At 32.5% G+C, this 20181-nt stretch overlaps 1 protein-coding gene across 1 annotated transcript; it reads left to right on the top strand.

Moving 5' to 3' along the window:
• The first annotated feature begins 422 nt into the window (after positions 1 to 422).
• On the top strand, positions 423 to 15488 carry LOC120355846. Its single transcript, XM_039444575.1, is given in 5 exon segments — positions 423 to 529; positions 832 to 924; positions 2064 to 2096; positions 2099 to 2131; positions 15367 to 15488. Coding segments are annotated over 5 exon segments (306 nt in total). The 5' UTR covers positions 423 to 504.
• The last annotated feature ends 4693 nt before the right edge of the window (positions 15489 to 20181 follow it).

Below are 20181 nucleotides of genomic sequence, written 5' to 3'. Positions count from 1 at the left end.
AATTTGGGAGAGGAATAGCACAAGGCTACCTTATATAGCAATAGAGTAAATCAACTTAGTGAAACAGTAATAATGCCAACTGTTAGGTAGTTTATGGTGTGCTATAAGGAAGACTCTCATCAACAATTGATGAATTGTTTGATAATAATTTTAACATTTCCAATACCATTTATGATTCACTTGAATCTTTTATAGAGCCCAGTCATTGCTAAATGTTACCGTCAAGTTATTCGACCTTCTCTGAAATCTGCACATCATTCATGAAGATTATTGCTACTTACTAGCCCAATAACATTTATTATTTATCCAAGTACATCCTCACATTATATTGTTGTTTCAAACACCGACATGATGTGGACCAAGAGACCATAATCTATACATCCTTGACGAATTGTATATGGAATATAATAAAGTTACTACTCTTTGATATATCCTTCCCTACTGACGTGAAAGGAAATCTGTGATCGGTCATTTTGTTGTATTCAACTTATACAACGAGGATTTATGGGAAAACTGTCAGCTATTTCAAGTTAATTAATATCCATTTATAAAACTAATAAGCTCAGCTTCATAGCTAGAAATTGCAATAAAACAAAATAAGTTGTAGATAAAAATCGACTATTCAGATACAATGAAAGAGATCAATTAATATTCACATACGAGATATCAAGTATACCGTAATAAAATATAAAAGAAGGAAAAAGGAGAAGTAATAGAAACTCCTCTACATATATCACTTATTGTACCAAGAGTGAGCAATACAAAATAACTAATAATAATACTAATTAATATGTATTCCAATCATTAATGTATAATTTTTATTTTTTTCAGCTAGCCGCTTTTCATCATGTAAAATGTACTCAAAGGAATTTGATAACTGCATTAAAAAAGCGCTGAATGATGTTAGGCCATGGTTTAAAACAGGTAAGAAGAGAATTTCAAAATTTTCTGGTTGAGTAGTTGCAGAAAGAAAGTTTTAATTTCCTATGGTAAGTACTGTTTAGTTCATGTACCAAAGAAAACTACTATAAAGGTAATAAAAACAATATAAAATATCTAGTACCTACTCTTTTTATTTAAAGCATTTTACAACTTTAAAACAGTTTCAAGGTTTAAAATAAAAAAATAATACATGTTTTAGATTTAATTCATGTTTTTATTAATTTTAATAAAGTAGCCCATACAAGTAAAGTGATTTTACTATAATGCTGTATTCTGTGCATATACATACGAGTAGGTATTCTCTATACCCTATGTAATATTTTCGTAATATATTATACATTATCTATATGGTAGGCTATATTTTACGGCTACTCACTATTTTGTGAAATGAAACAACTAGTATCCTTTTCAAATTATCTTCTTGTCACTTCACGTTCCAACAAGTAATGTCATAAAAATATAAAAAGGGTTGAAAACTAGTTGATATTGTGAAATTTCTCTAATGTCCAACATTTTTTTCAAAAAAATTAAATCTATACGACAACATTTCTGAAACATTTTTTGTCATAGAATAGCACAAAACTGTTTTACCAAAAAGCTGGCAATCAGTATTATTTAATACAGTAATTTAAATATTAAATTGATGATTTAATGAGTCAAGTAGGCTAGAGGCTACAGGAGTAGACTACTCTACAGAAATCAGTACCTACTAATCCGACCCAAGGATTTTTACAACAACTCATTCATGATTTTAGTTCTCGGTTACAATATTTTCTTCACTTGTGTCATTGATACGTGAGACAAATCAATTGTCCAAATTTGTCTCTGAAAAATGTAACAATAGGTAATGTAGTAAGTTCATTCATTAATAATATTTTAAAATTAATGAAGTTACATGGTCGCGCTAGCAACTATGGATATGAAGGATAAAAATATTTAGTTACTTCCTAATAATAATTTATTTGAACCTTTGATAATGGCATGATTGGCTAAAACCGGTTGTGTCCTCAAAAAATAATGGTATGGTACTTATAATTCTATAATAATCTGTAAAAAAGGTTTGGTTAATCTGTTTTTATAAAAATGTTTATTCAATTTTGAAACTATTTTTAAATTTCCAGGCCTGCCTGAGCTAAACATAGCTCCATTTGATCCTTTTTCGCCAAAGAAGTGATACAGAAACGAGGAGGCCGGAATTTGAACTATAAATGAAACTAACTGATGTTTTCGAGAGGGGTTGGACAGTATCAGAAGTCACCAAATTCAAGTAAGTTAACGGAATTCATTTATCAAATTATTTATATTATTCATATCGATAGGCTACATGAAAAAATTGAAGGAAGAAGGGAAATATTTTCAATTTCAAATTAAAATTTCTTCATTCAGTAGTACACCCATACTTCTACACTTGCGTGACCACACCTCCATTTCAGGATTGCAAAGGGGAGAGTTTTGACCAGGAAGCTACATCCATACTTTGGACGGATGATATATCTGGAAGAGTAAAGAAACAGTTTTCAAAACAATTGTGATGAGCTGTGTAACTTATGGGGCGGAAGTATGGACATTAACCAAGAGACTGGAACAAAGATTATGGCTATGGAGATGAATTACTGGAGAAGATGTTGCCAGCTGACCTTGAGAGATAGGGTGAGAAAATGAAATGGGACAGGTCAGTGGTGGATGAGGTGGAGGAAAAACAACTCCAGTGGTACGAACATCTCAGAAGAATGACCCCAGTTGCATACCAAAGAAGGTATATGAGTGGATTCCGGCTGAGAGGAGGAAATGAGACGACCACGAACGGTTTAGCAGCAAAACATAGAAGAGGCCATGATGAGCAGGGGCATCCACAAGACGTATGGAGAGATAGAGGCAGATGGCGTGTTGAGTTCGAGAAAACGGCCGGGAAGGCTGTAAAAACCCGCGTATAAGGTATAAGGTAAATTAAAATTCAATTCAAAAATTAATTTATTTCGCAAAACATAATATTATTACAAAACCTGTACCGGCTGAAATACAAAATAAAAAATCTTATGAAATCCACTTTGAAAAACAACTTATTTTAACATTATTGTTTTGCTTTAGAGGACAAAACATGAAGCGAAATAAAGATTGGCTAAATAAGTAATAATGAGATAAATAATAGAGCTATAGTGAGATTTACTTTAAACTGCTAGAATGAGGAGAGAATGTAATATCATAGAGAAATAATAGCGTAAGTAGATATCCCATGGTATGGGACGTTTATGTCGCAACTTTTACTGTTATCTCAAGCCGATAGTCCAAGTAGTTCTTTCCCGTGAAGCTGTGTGACGCTCGTAGTCTCTGTGCTGTTCATACACTCTCACACCAACAAAACAGTAAAAATCGACAATAATCGGCAGTAATCGGCTTGAGATAACAGTAAAAGTTGCGACATAAACGCCCTATACCATGGGATATCTACTTACGCTATTGTTTCTCTATGGTAATATGCATCTTCCATTATGTATGCTAAGTGGACCATTGAAAAGAGCTGACCACTATAGTGGCATAGTAAAATTTACTCTAAGCTGGAAGCAATGTTTGAATGGAAAGCTTTTGTGCTATTTATAAGGAATGCTGTTTGTTTGAAGGGAATCTTAAAATAATCAATGCCAATTAAATGACATTAATAATAGATTATCAATTCTCTGAATACTTCTGCACACAGCAAATATTGGCAACAGAGGGAACAGTGGGTGCTTTGAATTTTCCTGTAAGTTATTTTATTTCCATTGGAATTGAACTGAAATTTGAATCAAAATTACTGAGAAATTGCATTTATTCAAATACTAATGGATTAATAATGATGTGTATTAATGTTAGATTTTAGTGACGATGTTCAACTGCATTATGTTTTTTGTTTTGCTGTGTTGAATAAATAAAATATTCTATTCTATTCTATTATTAAAAATTATTACTGAGTTAAGTAGCGACTATTCATCATCACTGAATCCATCTTAATCTGAGAAGATTGAGTAGTATACACTTTTGTTGGTATGTTCTGGTATATATTACGGGTACGCGCCACCTTAGTCCTCCGACACACCGAGAACCTGACAGGAGTGGACAGCGACTATCTCATCCATCGACACCGTACGCCAGCGACAGGGAAAGACTGTTTTGAAAGAGTCTCGAATTGGCGTGTGCGTTAGGCCTCTTCACACGATAGGAGACGTGCAACTTGAACACTGAACAGTGTTCACGTTTTTTTGTCGAAGTACATTGAGTCAAATCGTGTCTTTCACATGGTGACTCCTATCCAGGAACCTCGTTTTGTCACGTCTTTTCCCCTCGAGGCAAGCAGAGGCAAGATCTAACAACTATGCCGACGTTTGCTCAAAGTATATGACTCATCACTTTTTCTCAAAGTCCAACTTCCTTAAAAATATAGATAGAAGATTTCTGATTTCGGATTTGGATTCAGCGACCCCAAATTCTTTAAAGCGTAAGTCCTGTTTTCGAAAATATCCGAAAACAAGGAAGTTATGGCTTTTTTAATAAAGCTTTCTATTATCATATAATTATACGGTAAAAACGAACAGGTACTGTACTATACAGTACGTAAGTACTGTAGCTATTATAATACAACTTACACTGTAATCGTGTAGGAAATTTGGTAGGTTATTTATCTTGATTCTGAAAATACCCCAAAATAAGGGAGTAAGATAACTTTGAAAAACCAAAGTTTTCCTGCCGATTGAAGAAACATTAAAAATTAGTCTAAGACATATTATGTCTTAGAATAAAACGTGTAACAAATATCAGATCACTATTCAAGCTTTCAAGCTTTTCATAAATTCATTTGTCTCCTCATGGCAGAAGGTTTGCGCCCAACGTTCTCACTTAAACATTTCTATGATTAAATTGTGATAGAGAACATTATCGTATTGATCTTCTAAATCCAGTTACATGTACATCGATTTTCGTAAAATTGATTTTTTTACCGTTCCTATGAATTCTAAGAATTCTATGAATTGTTTATACAGGTTCATCACAGGCCAGGTTGGTCTGAGCTATTCATGGCTTTTTTTCAGTATGCATTATCAACTCAGCAGTTCTAATACACAGACATCACTACTTGGAATGCCATGACATTTTCTATTCTTTCAATTCCTATTATTACCATAGATCGATTCAGATCAGCACAATGTTTATACTGTATGTTCATAATAGATTTTTCTGATTGTAAAAAGAAATAGTCAATAATTGCTGGGAATTTAAAGTGATATTTAACAATTTGAAACTGATAAATTGGATTGTTGAATGACAATTGAAATTCAGTGAATTTTACTGTACAACATTCCTTTTCCTCCTATTTTATTGGGTGATGAGTGGAGATGATTTATGATTTCATATTTGGATTCATCTTTTCATAGTTCAATACTTTTTGGAAAACTAGAACTTTTAAAAATTAAAAATGTTTATGTATAAACTTCTCAGGTGTTCAAAAACTTCTTAAAACCTTTGCCTGCCCCTTTGTGAGGCAGGAGTATTATTATCTTAGTATGTACTATATAATCATATGATAATGGAAAGCTATATTAAAAACAGCTATAACTCCCTTGTTTTCGGGTATTTTTGAAATGGGACTTACGCTTTAAAGAATTTGGGGTCGCTGAATCCAAATCCGAAATCAGAAATCTTCTATCTATATTTTAAGGAAGTTAGACTTTGAGAAAAAGTGATGAGTCATATACTTTGAGCAAACGTCGGCGGAGTTGTTAGATCTGTCGGCTTATTCGTAAGATCCTGTGAAAGTACAGGAGAGCTGCAAAATATGAAATATGATCTTCCATAATATGATATTCCAGGAGCGAGGTCTCTGCCGTGTGAACTGGCCTTAGGCGCCAAAACCGGACACTTTTACATCCGTACAGAAACGACAAAGTCAGACACATCAAATCTCTGACACTTCAAAAACAAGACAGTCAGGTTATACTTCTTGGACGGACTGTACTACGCAGAGCTGACTGGTTTTCAAACAATGGTATTGTTCTGATGAATCCCCACATGTAGGCTATTCTTAACAAGACCATTGACAATTTATTTCTGAAACCTATCACTCTTTTCTATCCCTCTTCGTAGTAATATCAGTCGATGACTTATCTTGTAACTGTATAATTCCTATTTATCAGTCCTATATATATTTTATAAGTCCTATATATCATTCCTATTTTGTGCAGTTGTCTCTCTTTTCTGCAGTTATTTGGAGCTTAAATAATAGAACTATTAGTAAATTTCTTGACACAAAACAAAAATAACTTCACTTAATAGGTCAATTGTCAAGATTAGTGAGTACACTGAAACTTCTCTATAATTCGTAGTTTTGTCATCAAAAACACTGTAATTAGTATTCCCATAAAGATAAATACACTAATATGCCATAGTAACTGATAACTCCAGTAATGAGTTCATCGAAAATTATGCTACAGTAACTAATAACTCCAGTGATGAGGAGACCGAAAATCACATCAACTGATGAAGTGAATTGGAAAAAAGGGTGTTGTGATTTATCATTAGTAAGCTGGAATATTAATTGCATGCAATTACCACAATTTACCCATTTATTCATAACAGCTAATGCTATTTAAGAATAATCACATATACTGTCCTTAATGCCCCGAATTCAGCTGATTAATATACAAATTTTACATCAACTCGCTTTCGTTAATGTCTGTCTGCCTGTCTAGGTATTGTTTGTTTCCAACATAGCCTATATGTATTAGATAATACAACTTGTGATAGCAATACCTTTAACGTAATAGTAATTGGTATTATTAGTTTAGGGATTTTGAATTCTGATTGTTAATTATTTACCCATACGGAGTGAACTTTAAAGTTCTATGGATTCACATATAATAATATAACTAGAGACACCCTTGGTTGAAGAACTCGCTCTTGAACAGTTGTATTGATCTCTGAAATCTTTTACAAGTATGTCAAATTAATATTTAACAATATTTTCTAATATTCATTCATAGAGGCTATATTATGAATTAATTATGGGCAAAGATGGGATCAGTATCAATGATATAATTTTCTCGTATTTTGTTTTATCAGCCTCGATATTGCAGAGCTTGATATATAATTCGTCACCCTCCAAAATTCGTATTAAATGCTTGGTCCCGTAAGCTACAAATTATATAGGTTCTACTGTGTTGAATGTAGTCTAGGCCTACTGGAGGGTTAATTACTCGAACATTGAGAATTTTGAATATAATAAAATTATTCAGTATTGTTTTTCATTTTGAATGTCATTTTCAATACTGGAAGATATACAGTTATCATTTCCCAAAATAGCGGGAAAATGTTATTTTTTCATGATAATATTTTGATGATTGATTTTTCTACGTTTCAACGACGGGATTTGCTTTTGTCTGTATATGTATGTTGGCATGTTTGTAAATTAGCTTTTGATGATTACAGCTTGGCAATGCTCTCGGTTTTATTTATAACAGGTAATATTGTCATCGTCAATACACGCCAATCAGTCATTGGATGTTTTTCCGATGTCCGAAGGGCTAATTGAAGTGACATATTGACAATGAGATCTGTTTATAAATGCTGTACGAGGTCTACTGTTCACAGAACTACTAGCTACAAGTATTCAACTGCAGAAGTCGGAAATAGACATTTCATTTTACTCATGGAAGACACCCACCCTTATCTATCTACTTCACGTCTATGAAGATAACAATATCAAAGAAACAGAGTTGAAAGTACAAAGACATAGAGATGGAAATTTAGAAGTGAATGAATTGCTATAATTCAATTACTCAGGTATATTAAAACTGACTACTTTAGCATTTACCTGATTAATATTACCGCAATCATTATGTTTTAAATTCAAATTTGCGTTGCGTTGCTGTCACTCGGCTGCTCTCTGCACCATTTTCTCGAATCATGCAATAACTTCAAAAAAATGACGTCAACAAACTTGGTGACTCAACACATCTGTCTCGTTTTCAACTGACAATGGCAAACTCTTTCGATCAGCTGTTTTCAACTGACGATGAAAAACTCTCTTGATCAACTGTTTTTAACTGACGACGGAAAACTCTCTCAGTCAGCTGCTACTCGGTTGATGAATATTATTACCGTACCTAATCATTTTTAAGTTCCCTCAGTGAGTTATCCTAAACATGAGTCCTAATCCAAATGATGATTCTCGTATCACAAACTCTATATTTCAAACTTAATCAAAATCGTTAGAGCCGTTTTCGATTTCCATCAGACATACAAACAAACTAACAAACAGAAATTGAATACGATGATAAATACGTCTATAGTAACATCCATATGGGAACGTCTGTTATAGTAGACTGCACAAAACTAATCCGATGTTAGTTGGAAGAGCTGAGTACCTCCTCACCCCTTACCATAAACTTTGCCAATTCTTCAGGTGTACTGTATTATGAAAATATCAATATTAATTTTTACTTATAATCAGCTGCCTAGGGGGCCTAGGCCCCCCTCAAGGATCAGATAAATAATGAAAATGCGGGTCTATCTACACGAATCCTCAGAGTCTCATAATGATTTAATACTTTTCTTTATCAGCAGTAGTATAATTCCTTCTACAGTATCAACAATGTAGCAAAATTGCCTTGAAAGTATGGGTAGAGAGTAATAAATAATATATTTTTCTCTGTGGTATAATTTGAATACAGAATGGGTACACTTATTGATCAGAGCACAATAAGTGAGTTATTGAATAAATTTCAATGTGAGAATTAACAAGTTGCAAGATGTCACAGTGAAAGCAAAAGAAAGGGCACAATCAGACAATCAAAAATGTATGTAAAGGGTTGTTGAGAATTAAGGAAACAGCTTGATGTATCTTTAGCTTTCTAACTGGAAGTTATTTTCCAATTAGAATATGATCCACAATGAAATTGTTGAAATTGTCATTGTAAAAGAAAAATTATCTTTTTCCATGATTTTTAAGAAATCTGTTTCAGTGTATTCCTACTCTAGGGCCTCTCTGTAGACCCATATTTCTAATAAATATTCCATGATTGAATTCAATAACTAATAATGTATATGTTTGTATTGATACTTCAACCACATTTGTATAAAATTGGAAAAAATGAAGCATATAATAACATCTTCTAATGTAACATTTATGGGGAAAAACCCAGGTCCCTCTATCCTTTGGGGGTATATTCCTCCCCCCCCCAATACCCCTTGGTTTTTACCCCCCCCCTTTAGCAGTTTGGTGAAATGGCACCACTGAAGTTGAATGAAATCAACTTGGTAATTGTATGGCAAGATTACGATACTTATGAGCTCTACTTAGAAATGGATTGTGAAACAAGATAATTGTACTGGAATGTAATAAACTGTGATATTTTCATGATTATATAAAAGCAATTAAGCCATTCATTTCAATCATTGAGAGAAAAACCAATAAGATGCTCATATTATCTTCTCAAATCTTAATACATTAACAATACACTACCGGTAATTCACGTGTAAATAATACTGATGTGGTCGATTTCAATGAACATTAAATGAAATGTTTGTTTTCTTCTAAATGTCTATACTTGAGCATTCTGTTAATTTCGAACAGAGATCACTTTTACGGAGTTTTCTCAGATGATGCAGCAATCACTGAGGAATATCCAACACATAACTCAATAATCCAGGAGAGAGTCATCTAAAATTAAAACTATTAGTGCAATATTGCTAAATTATTAGTGTTTTTCAATAAATTATTAATCCTATAAATGTCTCTTAATTAAATGATAAGTTATGGAGTTCCAAATATTATAATATTTTTCGCATTCCCATTTTTCTTTTTTTTATATTTGAATCGCTTCATTTGGGTCACTCGTTGTTTAGTCGAATATAGTATTTAATAGTATTATTCAGGTATATCTATCACATAAATCTCTCTCAGCAGCTACTATATAAACGCTTAAAATAGGTTGCTAGGGAACGATAATGATAAGAATATGTGATGAATAATCTATCCTGTTCTAGGCGAGCAATATTTCTGTATCACAGATATCCAAAAACTTCAACACTAAAATGTGAATATCTTTGAAACGGTTTGATATATTTATGAGCGATTTCCACCATTCATTGTCTCTTGAAATTCTTTATTATTCGAATCTTGTATTAAAACCTTCCCATAGAAAATTTTTGATTCAATGTGGCGGAACGAAGATGGCAGACCAAAATTATTTTGAAGCTACCTATAGAATTTTTTTCAATTTGAATAAAATCCCAGTGGAGCCCACTGTTATATTATCTTTGGAAAAGGAACATTAAGCTGTTTTCCTATTAATATTACGCTGTAGGCCTACGTGAATCCATAGGACTTCATAGGTTTCTCCGTATGGTTAAATGATTCAGAATCAGAATTCAAATTTTGTTAAATCAATAATACCAACGACATAGCAACTGCCATCACAATTTGTATCATTAATATTACGCGTATGCTACTGAAGGATAATAGTCAGGCAGACACACAGGAGCAAGTTATTTTGTCTCATGCAGTACTTTCAATGTTACTTTTATATCCTGAAAAAGGACGAAGAAGTGAGTAAAATATTTTGTTGTTCAACGAACTTGACCTGTAAAAAGGTTCGAAGAGTGCGTGTTCAAAATTTGAAGCTGATCGATCAACTCTTTCTAAAGTTATTGTAGTGCATTCAAACAAACAAGCAAACCCACAGACTGGCAACAACTTTGAACTTGAGTAAAAAGTAAGAACTTGCTAACGCTCGTTCAACAAATATTATTGAGAGAACAACGGGCGGTATTATCAAGTTGGGAGCACATAACTTGAAGGAGTAAAATTATTTCAGTGTAGGGGATTGTGTATTTCACAAGAGAGTGTGGTTCTGAGGGATATAGGCCTATAGTGAGAAAGTGAAGAAGTGAGGATTTAATTGAATTGCAGTTTTAGTTTTTTTTTGCACGGCCGGCCCTCTCTCACATTCAACCATTAACCCTCCAGTACGATGCTACATCAACTATATTATACAATCCTACTCGGTGGAATGGGGGAATTCACAATATTACAAGCAAGAGTTGATAGTAATGAATATTATTGACACAAAGAAATTTACAAATCTAGGCATGGGAAAGTCAAATTCAAGATAGGTTGTAGATAATTATGTCTGAAGCATTGTATGAAATAATAACAAAACCCTGAGGGGTTTTGAAGAAAGGAGAGCATTAGCACACAACCGGGTAAGAGAGAGAGTTAGAGAGAGAGAGAGAGAGAGAGAGAGAGAGAGAGAGAGAGAGAGAGAGAATGAGAGAGGAAGCAATAGAACTAAATAAGGTTGAGATAAGAGACAATGTCACGCAGGAGTATTGTCCACACTTCTACAGTCACACTAAGTTCTAAAAAGAATATTTCAAAGAAAGTACAGTCTTCTCCAAAATTGAAACCAGTTTACTTCCAAGCTATTCTGTCAGCTTAACTCACATAAGCGTCAAAAGCTGATAGCGACAACCAGAGACTGTTTTCCAGGTAGAGAAATTAGTCACGGACTCGCCCCGCCAAAACAAGACACTTCTTTTTCAGCACAAGAACGACAAAAGTTGCCACCGCCAAAACAAGACTGATTTTCAGTGCTAGGATGGATGTGTCTGACTTTGACGGTGGTGTATCCTGACATCGCCCCATACTGTACCTATATTATCAAGGAAAATCAACATATTATCAAATATCTATGTATACCAAAATTGAAAAGGCAGAATATAAGCAAATTTCTGAAATATATTTTAATGCTCTTTTTTTGAATTAATGAAATAATACAAGTATACACAACAATTTCCATTTTTGATCTATTAATTTTGATTAATTCCAAAGAGGTTACTAAATTCTATTTCAGAATAAATGCATTCTCTATTTAATTCCATCTGTTGATATTAAAATATGAATAATTACCGTAATGATTATTCTCTCAACCTTTTGTTGATAGAGAAATATATTTCGCACTCATTTGCTCATTTCCCATGTTGAACAAATAGAGAACATTCATGATCCAATTACCTTTTATTCATGTTAATTCCTACATTATTAGATTGTTTATCACTAGCAGATATAACCCGTGCTCCGTAAGGGTCTATTTAAATACTTGACAAACTGAAAAATTGACCTAATAAAATCTCAAAGATTTTAAAATAGGCCTATAATCATCCTTGGTAAATTAAGGATGTATATGCAGAATTTCAAGTTAATCAGTCCAGTAGTTCAGACATGATGAATCGTGAATTTCCCATCCCGTACGTGTATAAGCCGATTCTTTCCTTTATTATACTAGTAGTTCTGTGAACAGTAGACCTCCGCTCAGTGAGTTACATTGACCTATTGTTATGTTTTCTCAAAAATTAATAAATAATTTATCAATTAAAAATGTCTAGAAAAAATCATAAATAGACATAGAGCTTTCTGTCCTATATCGTACCGTGACGTGTCGTCCCGGAATGTGAGTGTGAGCGCTGTTATCAGGTCTGGCTGCAACTGTCTACAACGTTGATGGAAAGATACAATTTTCAAGATGTTCGATGTTTTTGAACGGGTAGTATTATAGTCAACTGTCTACTAACCTTAATGGAAAGATACATTTTCAAGATGTTCGATGTTTTTGAACGGGTAGTATTATAGTCCACTAGACAGCTGATTTATGATGAATAATTCTATAATCTGTTTTTTACGGTAATATTGGCGTATGAAGGAGGCTCCTTTTTCCTTTTATATTATCCTTGAAATGCAAAATTTCCTGAAACCTTGAATATACGTCGACGTGCAATTTAAAAAGGAACATACCTGTCAAATTTTATGAAAATCTATTGCCGCGTTTCGCCGTAAATGCGCAACATAAAAACATATAAACATTTAAACATTAAGAGAAATGCCAAACCGTCGACTTGAATCTTAGACCTCACTACGCTCGGTCAATTATAGATTATTATTACGGTACTACTGTACTTATTTGAACATGAATTTAAAAAATGTTCATTTTCCCTCCAATTATGATCAATGAATGCATTGATTTCATCACCCATTCTATTTGAATATAAGTTGAATTTATTCTATTCCAGATACAACCCCGAATTGAATTCTGTCCGCTACACTCAATTCTTCCCTGAAAAATATCTTGAAGGAGCTTATGAAATGGAAACTCAAATGGCGCAACTGTCGAGAATGCAGAATAAGGGTGTTTGGAATATGACACTCTGTAAGTCGTTCAATTTATTACAGTATTTATTTATTACATTCCACAATCACAATATCAAATTAATGATTGCGAGAGAATCAACAGTTTGAATGGGTCTACTGACAAAACCGGAATAATAATAAAATTCATTTATTCGTATATTATTTTATTTATTCATTTATGGAATCAATACAATACAATTAGAAACATTCAACACAAAACGTTGTAAATATGAAATCATTTTTGACTTCTAACACAGTGTTTGGTGAGATGTAGTGATATATTATTTATTTTGTGATATATTTGTCTACATATTTGTGTTTTCATTATAACATAAATTTTCCAATACGACCTTATTTAATGTTTTAAAAATTTTTGATTTCTGACAAATTGTTTGGTGATATGTAGTGATATAATATCCTTGATATATTTGCCTATTTATATTTGTGTTTTCATTATAACATCATTGTTTTTAGATTAACTTCTTTAATGCTTTTAAAAAGGATATTTAGTTCTAATTGGCTTGTAAGCAATCATTGTTAGAATGTTTAATTTGTTTATGTGCGGTAAGAATAGAATTTATTAGTGAAAATTCAATAGAATGTTCCAAAGCTTAATATTTCAGTACCTACTATATGATCATTCATAACTTTCAAATAACTTATAGCTAGAGGGAACGGAGATGAATTTAGATAGTGGTTATTTAGATAGATTTTAGTCAAATTCAAATTGAAATTCAATTACTTGCCATAAAATTACAATAAATCCAGAATGGTACAACAATGTATCAATTTTGTATTTGAAAAAAGAAATTAGAATTTAAACTCACACATTGTAAAAACATATCATCAACCTTTACATTAATGCTTCACGTGGGTTATCAAAAGTAAGTTGCACTATTAAATAAAAAATGCCTTCAATAAATGATTGGCGCAAACGAGAAACCATTGGCCTTAACATAAAGTTTTCACCGTACACTGCACAACTCACGATGAATTTCAGTTGCATTTTTATTGTTTCGCGTTAAAAAACGAATAACACTGCGTACTTCGCAATCGGCGGTAGGAGTGAGTGGTAGCTTCTTAGTGCTATCACAACACCCAGACATAAGTTCACTGCGAACCCCAGACGTCTCCTGCCAACTGCGCGGATATAAAAAAATAGTGCAACTTACTTTTGAGATGACCAGAGTATATTCTATGAATATCTTCTACTCATAAAAAATATTGGATTACAATAGATTGGTAATTTCTATTGTTTTATTGAAAACTTCTTCGCCTGGGTTCGAACTACCGATTGTAAAATCATAATTCTATCATCAACCTTTTCATTAATATATATTTTATGAATTTCTTCTACTCATTAAAAAAAGATTGATGGAAAGATTACAGTAGATTGTAGTTCCTATATATTGTTTTATTGAGAACTCCTTCATCAGGGTTTGAACTACATTTGTCTCAATGACACTCATAGGAAATTTGGATGAAATTTTCGACTAGTTGTAGGCTATACACTGCTTTTAGCATACATTATAGAATAAGGGACATTTTCAAGCCTTAAATAGCCAATTTTTATTAACTTTAATCTCTAATAATTAGCAGGTTACATCAAGAAAATATAGGAAATTCAAGCATTGACTGGGTATTTTTTATTGTAATTTGATCTCTCATAAAGCAGAAGCCTATATACTATAAATTGCAAAACAACCCAAACATTCCACTCACTGAATTTTTTAGGTATATAATTATAATAATAACTCTATAATCTATAACTGATAATCCATATAGACCTCTAACTTGCTCACTATAGTAAACTGAATCTTACATTTTCACTTTTTGGTTGATACCATACAAAGTTTGAATACTCACAGTATGGTACTTGTATTTGTCTCTGGTAATATACGTGTTTTGATATAATTTTAATTTGTATAAAATTAAAAAGGAGTTAGATTTTATATTTGATTTTGATCAAAAAAGAATCCAGATCAAACTGCTATTGACGCTTGTCCAATAAGGATATATTTTTGAAATAATATTGGATTTTGAATTGAAGTGATTTTGTTCGTATCCTGATTTATCCTTTTCTATTAAAGCTCTTGATGATCTCACATAGTTACATTGAATCCAACTTCTAAGATGATGTTCTTCAGAGCATGTTTTATGAAATCTATTTTCCAGACAACTATATGCAAACTACCCTATAAGTCGACCCAAAGATGCTAAAACCCTGAAAGTGAGAATTGAAGTGGACAAGATAGGAAACATGGACTTGCACGTCAGTAACTTACTGAGAGGGAGAAATGTTTTAGGTGAGTCTTACATTGGTAATCATGTGTAATATTGTGATAAACTATTTTCGAGTAGAAAAACTTCCTCAAGTTATGCATTTGGTTTGTCATGCAATAGTCTGAGAACATAGAACGAGTTGTTCTTACTAGGTACATGACGAGGTGAAGAAATCAAAATAGTTATATAAATATTTCTGTTGCAAATCGTTGCAAACGTTTTCAGTCCGTACAAACCTTAATTGCAGCATGGGGATTTATGGTCAATGTTTTTTCAATATAACAATGGGAGAACCTTTTGTCGTTCTTATGCTGATTCTATCTGTTATTCAACATTGGCTATCAAGCGTTATAAAATAAGCATTCACCACTTTTGGTGAATAAAATACCATTAAATTGATTCAATAATTATTAATAAAAGTGAAATATGGTAATTACGTTCACCAAGTAACTCCCATTCCAAACTATTTAGTTTTCATTGGAATTGAGGACCCTTCATAACTCTGAGATTAATTTACTGAGTTTCGTTCACCTGGCGGTCGGTTCCATTATTCCCAAGGCTGTCCAAATAGTTACGGAATAGCATTGGATTGTGGATCAAAATTCGGAATTGTAGTAAAATTGTTAAGTAATTCAACCACGTAAGTAGCATCTGAAAATAATAAATACATTAGAAATAAATTACAATACATTCGAAATAGGGTAATATGACTAAAATATCACTGTAGTGAACTCAATATTAGTATAGAAGTGCTTTTTTTTGTAAGAAAGTGAAAGAGTCATAGTATAATAAAGAGTCATATAGACAATTCAAAGAAAGTACAGATTATTGATTACAAACAATGTATAATATTAATAGCCTATCTAAAATTAGTTATTCTGACAACAGAAATTGAAGGAATATAAAATGAGAAAAAGATATACAAATTATTGGATCGAACTGTTTAATAAGATTACTATGAGTGACATATTTTTTAAAGATTTTGATTATTGGTTGTCTCAATGAAAATGCTGTTTAATTTTTTAATAATTATATGCACTTTCTGCAGTGGGTGGCTCTGGGATATTACCATCAATATTCGTTGGGAGAAATAAAATTATGGTATCAAATATGAAGAGGCCATGAAAAGAGGGTATAAAAACGTATGGTAGAGTAAAGTGAATTCGTATGTCTTTTTTTTTTGGTGAGGAGACTCTTGTTGGAAGGTCCCACCTAGCCTAATTGCCAATGAGTCTCACGTCTGTTATATGATATCAGCCGGTACCAACAATTTAACGTGACCATCCTATAACACGATTATTAATAGATTTCTATCTAGTTCAATAGATATCTTAATAGATTTGTTTGGGACCGTAGCTATTTCTGAATTGTTTTAAGATACATTCTGAACTTCCATCTCATTTTGATTTTCTATGCTCCATGATACGTGTGTGAACCAAGGGCAGTAGTTATCAACTCTACAATGTGATTACCTCTTACTCTCTTGAAGAATATTGTTCATGTTCGGTAGCATACTTACCTTCACAAAAAAGTGCCTTCCAATCTTGCCGTAGCCATTAAGTTTTAACTGAGTATCAGTAAGTGTGACACATTTCAGAAATGAAATATGCTGTGAACAAGAACACAGGTTTTGAAAAATATCATATACAAACAAATGGATTGTATATGGAGATAGAAAATGGCTTGAATTGAATTTGTACTACATCTCCAATTATCATAGACTGGCCTATGGCCATCATATGTAAGTATTATGAACAGACCTAGAGTTTAACGAAACTTGAAAGGTTTGAAAGGTAAAAGGTAGTATAGAACGTTGGGTTTTTACTGTGTTGCATATCCATACTTATATTAATTAGCGATTCCAATTTCACCTTATTACTAACTAGCAAGTAGCCCCTGTTTCCACTGGGGAAAGTTTTCTGTTGTAAAATGCTATCTCCTTATGTCCAGGAAACATGAAAATAGTTATTTATGTATTAAGAGCGTAAAACACTACTTTATAGCTCAAGCCAAAACAATTACCACGCGACACATAGCAGAGCATGGTAATTTTGATGAGAGTGATAAAGAAGCTCTCCACTCAAATTACATACAATTTTTTTTACAACTGCAGTACCAGTATTGGAACACAATACAATAAATAGTTTGTTTTTTAAAATAATTTATCCAATTATTATTATCGCTCATGTCCATAGTTGAATTCATTGTTGAGTTGAGATGATGATAACCTTCAAATCTAGCTTACACAAAAAATGTAGCTTACTGTACATGTACTGCAGTTAGCAAGCATAAACAGCTGGCGAGCGTAAAATAGATTCTCGCCCACTCCTCACAGAACAGCTGTTTTATGATGAGTTTTCGGTTTGTAAAGAAGAACTTTACAAGCGGTTGTAGAATAGTTATTTGTGCAACTAGTGCGCGAAGTGACAGTTTGCTGCACCGAAAGAAACGTTTACGCCTGAGCCGTAGGCGAGGGCAGAATGGCTTCTTGAGTGCAGCAGAGGAACTTTGCGCACGTATTTCACATTTAATTTTTCCTACAGTTACCATTGAATATGAGAAGTGGTGATTGAATGATTATGGGTAAAATGATGGCTGAAATCCATCAAATGTTTGTGTGTTGTGATGCTGTTATTAATAGCAACTTTAATTCATTTAAAATTATAATCCAATTAAAGTTGAAAATTCTCAGCCAAAGTTCTCATTTTTATTCATTCAAGAATCAGAAAAAATACAGATGGAACAAAATCTTCACATTCAAAGTAGCTACACCCAACAGCTTGTTGGCTGAACCGAGATGCAAGATGGCTGAACACAACAAGATGGCTGAACCGAAAAGCGCGTGACCTAGCGGGAAGAATCGTACCTAAGTTTGTTTCATCCAGCTAAAATTACTGAAACACGATTCAGAAATTTAGACTTTTGCTCAAATTAACGAGAAAAATGCTCAAAGTAAACTGAAAAATATTTATAAAAATAACATAGACAAAGAGAATATTTATTGTAGTATTGTTATGTTTATATTATTTTTATTTATATGAATAGCGAACGGTAATCATTTAACCTCAAAATTCGAGTTTTATAATGTATATTTGCTACTTTTCTCATTTCTTGGAGTTGAAATATAATTATCAAAAGAAAAGAACTATTATTTATTATTTAATGATGAGAATCGTAAATGATGATTATTTAATTATGATTTAGATGAACATTATTCTTGTTTTGGATTTCTAGATTGGGATTTTATCATAAATGTAGGGTAGCCATTGAAATGATTCTTATCTAAATCTAACCACAGTCATTTTACCAACTTAATTTTGTTTTCGTGCACTAATCCTCCATATAACCCACCAACTATTTGTGCTGCCATGTTGCAAATCTGGAGTGCAGAAAAATTTTTTCCCGCACTAGAGCGGAAAAGTGAATCTTTGCGTTCTGTAATCAGTGCAGGAATCGTCACTTTTCAAGGTAACTGTAGGAAAAAATGTAATTATCATTATTTTGTCAAAATTACATGAATAATCTTCATTAGTGTTGAAAATTTCCAGAAAAAACAGAATTAGTTCTTCAATTGATCTCGAACCCATAACCTTCCATTCATGAGTCATGGGTGCAACTAATTGAGCTACGGAATCACTTGAGGAAAGGCTCTTGGTTTGCTTTTATAGTTACATACACTTGAATCACAAATTGAATAGATTTGATTTGATTTTAAAATTGGAATTAATTAAATAATGGCAATGGAAATAAGCCTATATCCATCCTTGGTGAATTTTGAATTTTTATGTAAAATTGCAAATTGATCTATCCATTAGTTTATGAGTGATAATGCATGATTTGTGTACCTCCTATCCCGTTCAAGTATTAGCTAATTTCTTTCATTATCAATAAGGATTTATCTATTATAAGAAGATGAATGAAAAACAAACCTGATTACAAGGAAGATTCTTCTCTTTGCTTATTCGAATCATATTCAAGAGTTTCCTCTTTGTTTCTTTTTCAATCTAAACATATTAAAAACAACAAAAAAATCAGTCAATACAGAGTGTTTAGGAACTCCCTACCAAATACTGTAGGGCATTTTCCTGGGTAAAAAACATGCTAAATATCATATTTAAATTGTCAGGAAGTCTCCAGTTACTCACACAGCGGCTATTTCGCTTTTTTGACTTATTTTTTTTCTAAATAATGGTAGTTGAACATATGAAATTGAAACTTTGCACAATCATTATTATAACAACTAGACAAAGCTACAATAAATTATGATAATTTTTCAAATTCATAAAACAAATAATGCTGGCCATTTAAAATTTTGTTTCTCAAATAACTCAGAAACTGTTGGTTTTACAAAAACTTTGGAAGAATAACTTTTCTTAGTAAATTCAATTGTTTATGATTGGTACCAGATTCTTCAAGATTGGACCAATGGTCAACTGAAATTTGGCAGCTTTAGTTGTTGGTTTAGTGGTTGGCACCTTTACAGGGTTATGTAACATTATTTTATTGTTTGAAATGACCTAAAATCGCTTACTATAAACATGCAATGCAAATAGAGATTTTTGCATAATTGAAGCGACTCTATATGCCTTGGTTTGCACTGCAACCAATTAAGTGGTCACCTATCACTAAGACTACCATATCTCAGTTAAATTGGTCCAATCTTGAAAAATCAGTACCAATCGACAGGTAATTAAATTATTATTTGAGAAACAAATTTAAATGGCCGTCATTTTGTTTTATTAATT

The sequence above is a fragment of the Nilaparvata lugens genome, unplaced genomic scaffold (assembly GCF_014356525.2).
Source record: "Nilaparvata lugens isolate BPH unplaced genomic scaffold, ASM1435652v1 scaffold4976, whole genome shotgun sequence".
NCBI classification, from domain to species: domain Eukaryota; kingdom Metazoa; phylum Arthropoda; class Insecta; order Hemiptera; family Delphacidae; genus Nilaparvata; species Nilaparvata lugens.
This window is presented reverse-complemented; position numbering and strand designations above follow the sequence as displayed.